Source organism: Cornus florida, unplaced genomic scaffold (genome assembly GCF_030987335.1).
Source record: "Cornus florida cultivar Cherokee Brave unplaced genomic scaffold, ASM3098733v1 CherokeeBrave_3.0.0_Hap2_Chr11, whole genome shotgun sequence".
Classification (NCBI taxonomy): Eukaryota; Viridiplantae; Streptophyta; class Magnoliopsida; order Cornales; family Cornaceae; genus Cornus; species Cornus florida.
In genome coordinates this window covers 24,412,747-24,420,280 of record NW_026775581.1, presented here as the reverse complement: position 1 = coordinate 24,420,280, position 7,534 = coordinate 24,412,747, and the positions used below count along the sequence as shown (strand labels likewise).

The 7,534-nt window shown below is 36.5% G+C and overlaps 1 protein-coding gene across 1 annotated transcript; it reads right to left on the bottom strand.

Annotated features, from left to right (window-relative positions):
- Nucleotides 1-299: 299 nt before the first annotated feature.
- LOC132284053 (protein NUCLEAR FUSION DEFECTIVE 4-like) lies at nt 300-3,731 on the bottom strand. Its single transcript, XM_059786110.1, has 2 exons — nt 2,889-3,731; nt 300-1,622 (listed from the first exon to the last, which is right to left on the bottom strand). Exons 1-2 carry the CDS (start codon nt 3,348-3,350, stop codon nt 411-413), a joined length of 1,674 nt encoding a protein of 557 aa, XP_059642093.1. The 5' UTR covers nt 3,351-3,731; the 3' UTR covers nt 300-410.
- Nucleotides 3,732-7,534: the final 3,803 nt, after the last annotated feature.

The window sequence follows — 7,534 nt, the reverse complement described above, 5'->3', positions numbered from 1 at the left end:
CGTATAGAACCTTCTTGTCCGGAAAAACAAAATCAAAGCAACCAGAAATCTGAAAAACTACGAGAGGTCAAGATTAAGAAGGATAACATGAGTGAGTGAGTGCCATAGCATGAATTCCCTTCCCCTGCAGCTTCTTTGTCATATATAAAACCAATTACTCTACAGAGAGTATATATATAAGATCCAACAAGACTAACTATGGCAATGAGTAATGGTGGGCATCAATGACCACTGTGGACCATAACAAACACCCAATGGTACTGATCCAACATACAAATTCTCAGAAAATCCATAACTCATTTACAATCAAACAAAAGAATCTTTTTATTATTATTTTTTATGTATGACAATAGAGATTGCTTACAGCCAGAAAATGAGCTTTGCCTCAGTTTTTGCCTTGGACAAACAAGTCATGTATTTCCTTCAGAGTGTCCTGCAGAATGTCGTATGCGTTCAAGCACTACCATCGTATAGAACCTTCTTGTCCGGAAAAACAAGATCAAGGCAACTAAAAATCCGAAAAAACTAACAGATGCCAAGATAAAGAAAGATAACATGAAACAGTGAGTGCCGTAGCATGAATTCCCTTTGCCTGAGGCTTCTTTGTCATAAATATAACCAATTACTCTCACAGAGAGTATATAAGATCCAACAGGACTACCTATGGCAATGGTGTTGAAAATAGTACCCATATGCAGTACACCGAATATTTCGGAAGTAATGGTGGGCATCAATGACCATTGTGAACCATAACAAACACCCACTAGTACTGAACCAACATACAAATTGCCAGAAAAACCAGAAGCAATAACTATATGGCCAGCAGTCATAGTTGCAAGAGTGATGGCCATCAACAATGGCCTTGCCCAGCCCTTTTTGTGCAGGAAAATATCCGATAAATAACCAGCTCCAAAACGACCAAGAAAATTCCATATACTCCATAAAGAAACCAATGTATTTTTCTCCACGGTTTTGTAACCGAGAGATTCTCCTATTTGACTAATGTTGTTTATTGTGGCCAATCCAGAGCCCATTCCACACACCATAGCGACAAACAACAACCAGAAATTAATGGTCGACATGGCTTGTAAGAGAGTCATTTCACCTCCAATTTGCAGCATGGTATCACTGGATGTGGCCTTCTCGTGAGAAGAATCAGCAGGCCTGTCATGATAATGTGTTGGAACCTCTGCTTCAGAAAACTTCTTGGACTCCGTTGACTCAGGGTCATCTATTAATGGGCTCCTCTCAGTGGACAAGGTTTGTGAAAGTCTCCATGAGTCCTCTCTTTGGGCTTGAATTGCAATTCTAAGAGGTGAAACAAGCAGAAGCAGAAGCACTACAAATGTAAGAACGCGCACCCAAAACGGCAATGTGAAGACATTTTCCAAGATTATTAAGATCATGAGATATGCGGCAACAACCAGAGCAACCACTGACAAACCATTCAGATGCTTCTTATCATGTAAACTTCTTATCTCATAGGTTCTCACCAAACACATGAACAATAAGGAGACAAGAGTTGGCAACAACGCAAGCATAAGTATGAAAATACTAGGATTGCCCTTGAATAATGACTGATACACTTGTATTAGTACTGCTCCACTCAGACCAAGAAAGCCCTAACCAAAGAAGGTAAAAAGTAAGCTGAGACTGACTGAAAAAAATAAATAAATAAAGGGACAAGATCATAACTGGGAAAACGAAAAAGTACTTTCAAATGACCTTGTGTAGTTGGGATAATGAGGTAATGACCTTTTTGTGCATTATGTAGTGTTGTGTCCCACCTATGCAATAATGACCTTTTTAAAAATAAAAATAAAAAAATTGGCAAGTAGAATTAGGCAAGAACTTCAATACTTCACATCCCCTATCAAAGTGCTTATGTGCCTAGTATTTACTTTTGACAGCACTATTCTTAACAAAGAATTGGCCAAATATATTTGAAACCGAGAAAAGGGCAATAAGTACTTTGCTCTCAATACCTCTTTATCATCTACTCTAGCTCCAAAGCTGTGTCATGGTACTAAAATAAATAAATAAAGTTGTCCATCTCTCATCCCTTCTCCATTTTCTTTCAACCACCATCCACATTTGCTACCATTTAGATAAGGAGCTTGAGGCTCTCAATCACATTTTTGGGCAGAGCATTAATAATAATTAAAAATGCATAATCATGTACTCTATTTAGGTCCAACACTTTATATCAATCAATCAAGCTGGTGTGGAAATAAAAACAGCCTCTCCGCTTGGAGGCAAACTCTAGGTTGGAAATGGAAATAGTCTCTCCACTTGCAGATGCGATGCAAAATTTGACCATTCCCAAATTCTGGAATGGCTAGAGCCTCGTGCATTAGGCTAGCTAACTTTTTTTTTTTTACTCTATAACAAATAGCAAAAAGTTTCAAGAACTTCTATAAAAGTGAGCATTAAGGGTTCAATTGGCATTGATTTGACCTACTAATTCACAAATTGGATAAAATTCGGACTATGTCTCCCTGATGCTTTGTGAGGCACCATGACGACTCTTTTCTAACTAGGACAAACCCTTGGTTGATATATCGTCAGTTTTATCATATGATAAAATCCAAAGTGAACTTCAAGGTTGGAAAGCTGTCACCCTTCAGCAGGATGAACCGTCCTCTGTTCAAACAAAAGGAAATTCAAGAACTCTAAAAACTGAAAACATTTTATTTTCCCCAAAAAATTTCAAAAAGCAGATTTTTTTTTTTTTTACCCAATTTTTAGATAACCCAATAAATATTATCGAAATAAACTGAGATTTTCATTAAAAAATATATATGAAATAATAATAACTAGGAAACAAAATGAAGAAACCAACCGCTCTGATAGAAATTAAATTAAAATGAAACAGAGTGCATACATACCTTCATGATGCCGACAATGGTGCCACCGTAATCAGGGAAGTTCCGGACGGCGGTGACGACATTGGCGGTGTTGAAGAACGTCTGAGCGTGGGCCGCAATCAGCATGAAGATGCACATGACGGACACCGGAGGCGTGTGGACGGCTCCGATCACCGCAAGCCATATAAAGAAGTAGCCCGCGAAGCACTGGATCGCCCCCGCCACGTGGACCAGCCAGGGCCCAACGGAGATGGGAGAGCGGCGTCGGCTGCGGGGAGCGGAGACGGCGGTGTAGAGTAGACCGGAGAGGACGCCGACGTTGGCTCCGATGTCCTTGAAGACGGAGACAGTGTCGAGCGTGGACTGGTCGTATCCTTGGGATGATTTGAGGACGGAGGAGTAGATGCCGAAGGCGTACGATGCGCCGCTGCTGCACTGGATCCAAATGCTCGCTACCGTAGCTATCCATATACTGCTCTCCATTGTTTGTCTTCTCTCGCGCTTCAATTCTACTCAAGTTTGCATTCTCTCGCTCTAGAAATATCAGTATTAAGAATGTTTTGGTTAGAGAGTCCAAATGATTGGAGTCTTTTGACATTTGTAAAGCAATTCTAATCGTTTTTGACATGGGTGGTAAATTTTTGACATGGATCTTTTGATTTGTTTATAGATGTTTCGTTTCATTTTTAGTTAGTTTAAAGGGTAAATTGGTAAAGAGACATGGTTGGTTTTTTTTTTTTGGTTTTTCTTAGAAAAATGATGGGTGAGTCTGCGTAACTCATTAAGTGTGCATCCACAATTAGTGGAGGAGTAGTGTTCATTTCGGAAATGTTCTGTCGACTAACATACTCAACAAGTCCAGCCATTCATATTGGGCGGTCCTACGCTTGTGTCATGCCTCGTCGGAGTAATAAAAAATAGGGATGTGACGAGCAGACCTTAAAGTCCACCTGTACCATCCCTCTAAAAGTAAACAGAAGCGAAGAAGGGCTGCAATTTCACGGGTTTAACGAATTTTATGTATAATTTGAATACAATTTATCACCTGAAATGTTAAATTCAAATCCAATCTTAATCTTATTTTCAGTCTTAACTACTCAATTTAAATCTAATTCATTCTTCTACTTTTAAATTCGGACTTGTAACTCTTGTTTAGATTTCAAAAAAAAAAAACCTTCAGTTTAATTCGGGGTTACTCATATGACTAACCTTTAAACCGAAAATTTAATATAATTTTGAATTAATTTTAGATTAAATTATTCTTAAAAAGAAAAAGTTTATTGATTTTTTGTAAATTTTTAATAAATTACAAACAAATTTTTAAAAAATTAATTATCTTAAATGTTAACATACAATAAATTAAGATTTAACAAAAACAAGTTGAAAAAAAAAAAACTAATCATAGTTTAAATATTATATATAATGTAAAAGTAAAAATATATATAAAAATAATATTAGAATTCGGGTTCGAATTGGCTCGGGTTGTTACCTCTTCAACCCAAGCTCAACCCTAATTAAATTCGGATTGAGATTTTTCGACCCAAGCCCAACCCTAACTGTAAAAATAATTGTCCAAACTTGTGAAAAATCAGGCTGAGTTCATGTTACCAAACCTAAGTTGCACCCCTGGAGGAAGGAGAGAGAAGGGTAGATAGTTAACCCAAAAAAAAAGTGTAGATATGGCATATCATGTAAAATGATTTTATAATCTTCATATATTGCATTTTTATTATAATTATTTAAGTATTCAAGATGTTAATAGATTTATAATGGTGAAAAAAAAAATAGATTTATAATGGTGAAAAAAAAAATAGATTTATGAAATATTAAATCTGAGCAGTATGACTAAATTTATATAATATGCATGTTATATACTTGTCGGTTGTCCCCCCACACACGTGGGCAGAGAAAAGAAGAAACAGAAACAGAAAAAGAGAAGAATTTAAAGTAGAAAAAAAAAAATGACCCATTTTAGAAGGAAAAAAATTAGAGTTTTATTTAAGGAGGAAAATTTAACTTTTTCGAAAGAATTTAAAGAGTAAAAGAAAAAATAATTAAAAATTAATAGATAATTTTAGAATTTAATAATTTTAGGGGGACATTACCTTAAAATTTTCATATATTTATGTATATAAAAAAAATTACCATATATTTTTAATGGGCAGGCTAGGCCAGGCTAGGGGCAAGTACCCCCTCGACATACACTGGCTCTACCCCTGCGCGCGTACACACACACATATATATATATGGAGAGTTGTACACGAGAGAGAGAGAGAGAGCACAAATTAGAGAGGGAATATGTGTAACAGACCTAGAGATAACTGTCTATATGCATACATATGATATATATATATTCACAATATATGTGAAGAGAAAGTGATTTAGGTTAGTGCTAAAAAGAGAGGGAGAGAGAACCTAAGTCATATAGAGAGAGCAAAGTTATCGTACAAAGAGAACGACCAATGTAGTAGATTTGTCTGAAATGAAGCCAAAGGGTTTTTTGGTCTCTGATATTATTGTCTCCGTCTAAAAAAATAAATAAAAATAAATAAATGTCCACTTTTCTATTTTTGAAAGTCCAAAATAAACGTCTCAATTAAAAAGTTAAAAGTACTATTTTTTTTTTTTAATAACATTACCAATTTAATCATCTTGCATTGAATTTATAAAAAGTAAATAATTACATCCCTATGGACCCACTATGGATAGATTTGTTAATTAATTCACTAAAAAAATATACAAAGTCATCCTCTTAAAAAATTAGATTACCAAAAAGAGCCATTTTTTTTTTATAGATAGAATGAGAGGGAATGAAGTGAAAGCGGTGCTCTCCGCTTTGCCAACTTATGCTATGCAATGTCTTAAGCTTCCTAAGCATAATTGTAAAAGACTTATCTAGCAAGTTTCTCAACTTCCGGTGGAACGGTGAAGAGAAATATCACAAAATCAAGTGGATTAGTTGGGATTCAATTTATGATTCTAAGGTAGTGGGGGTCTGGGTTTCAAGAATGTTGAAGCCTTTAATTTAGCTCTTCTTGCTAAGATGACGTGGTGGATGGAAATGGGTGATGATTCTTTGCTTTTCAAGTCTTTCAAAAAGAAACATTTCGAGCATTGTAATTTTGTAGATGCTCCTAATAAACCCCGGTCCTCATGGGTTTGGAAGAGCATTCTCTCAGCTGAGAATGTCATAAAAAAAGGAATGAAATGTTGTATTGGGGATGGCTTAAAGATTAATTGTTCGCAGGATAACTGGCTTCCTGACCCCTCAAATTTTTTTGTTACTTCTTCAAGCTCACACACAAATCTCTCGTCAATTGCCGACTTTATTAACCACTCCTCTCATAAGTGGAATACAAGTCTGATTGCTCGGCATTTTAATAAAAGATATTGAGATTTGATTCTCTAAATTCCTATCAGTTTTACGGGAGGGGTGGATCGAAAAGTTTGGGATGCTTCTAAAGATGGGAACTTCTCTCTTAAAAATGCTTACCAAGTTGCACTTTCAATATTACATAAGAAGTCTCATTCTGGTGCAGAGGTGGGTTATAGATTTGAGGCCTACAAAAAGGCTATGTGGTGCAAAGTGTGGACTATTAAAGCTTATAGAAAAAATTTATTATTTCTTTGGCAATCTCTCCATGATAGAATTCCAGTGAACCATCTATTATTTTTACGTGGTAGTTCGGAAATCTCTAATTGTCCTTGGTGTGTTTCAGCTGTCGAGACAGTGGATCACCTTCTATTTACTTGCCCTTTTGCTTACTTGGTGTGGAAATTAAGTCCCCTTAGATTGGATTTTAGTAGCCAATGTCCCTCCTTTTGGCCAAAATGTTGGGTTGATCTATCTGACATTTGGAGTTTCTTCGTAAACCAGGTGGAAAGCTTTAGTTTGGGAGCGTTCATTTGTTGAAATGCATAAATGACCTCATTTTCAAGAAGAAAAGATGGGACCCTTTCGACACAGCTTTGAAGGCTTTTCTAGATTACCAAGAATATTGGGAAATCTCTCGCCAAAGTACACCGCTCTCTTTCTCTTCTCCCCCTATGGCCCTTCAACCTTTGAGGTGGAGTGCTCCCTATGAGGGCTATTTCAAACTTAACTTTAACACCTCCTTTAATTCTTCCATGAAGACTTGTGGGGGAAGTCTAATTCTTATAAACCATCATGGTTTTCCGCTCGAGGTTGCTTCGGCCTTTTTGTCTATTATCTCCAGTCCGGAGCTTGTTAAGGGTCTGATTCTTCGGAAAAGTCTTTCTATTCTTAAGCTCTGGGGTTACCACAATGTTATTATTGAGGGAGATTGTTTGCCTGTGATGCAACTTCAAGCCTCTGTGGAGGCTTTATTTATTATTTTTTAGGATGTCATTTCTCTTCTTAAGGACTGTTTGGTTGCCTCTCTGGCTTAGGTTCCTCGGGGAGGAAATGTTGTAGCTCCCAAGAAGGCTCTTGTAGCTGCTCGTGGACATTTAGAATGGAGCATCTGACCAAGTGGTTGTTGGATGCTCTTCTCACTTATTGTATTTTTCCTTCTTCTATATTATTGCTTCCTTGTTGGTGTCAAAAAAAAAAAAAAAAAAAAAAAAAAAAAAAAGGTCATTTCACATTTCAAGAAGGGGAATTGTCATTCTTATGTTGGAATGAATGAATGATCCAATAAAATGAA

Bases quoted from the DNA above. Each gene is read 5' to 3' on its own strand.
- LOC132284053 (XM_059786110.1), bottom strand. From the start codon at position 3,350: ATGGAGAGCAGTATATGGATAGCTACGGTAGCGAGCATTTGGATCCAG. The intron at 1,623-2,888 runs GTATGTATGCAC...TTCTTTGGTTAG, and splicing joins CCATTGTCGGCATCATGAAG to GGCTTTCTTGGTCTGAGTGG.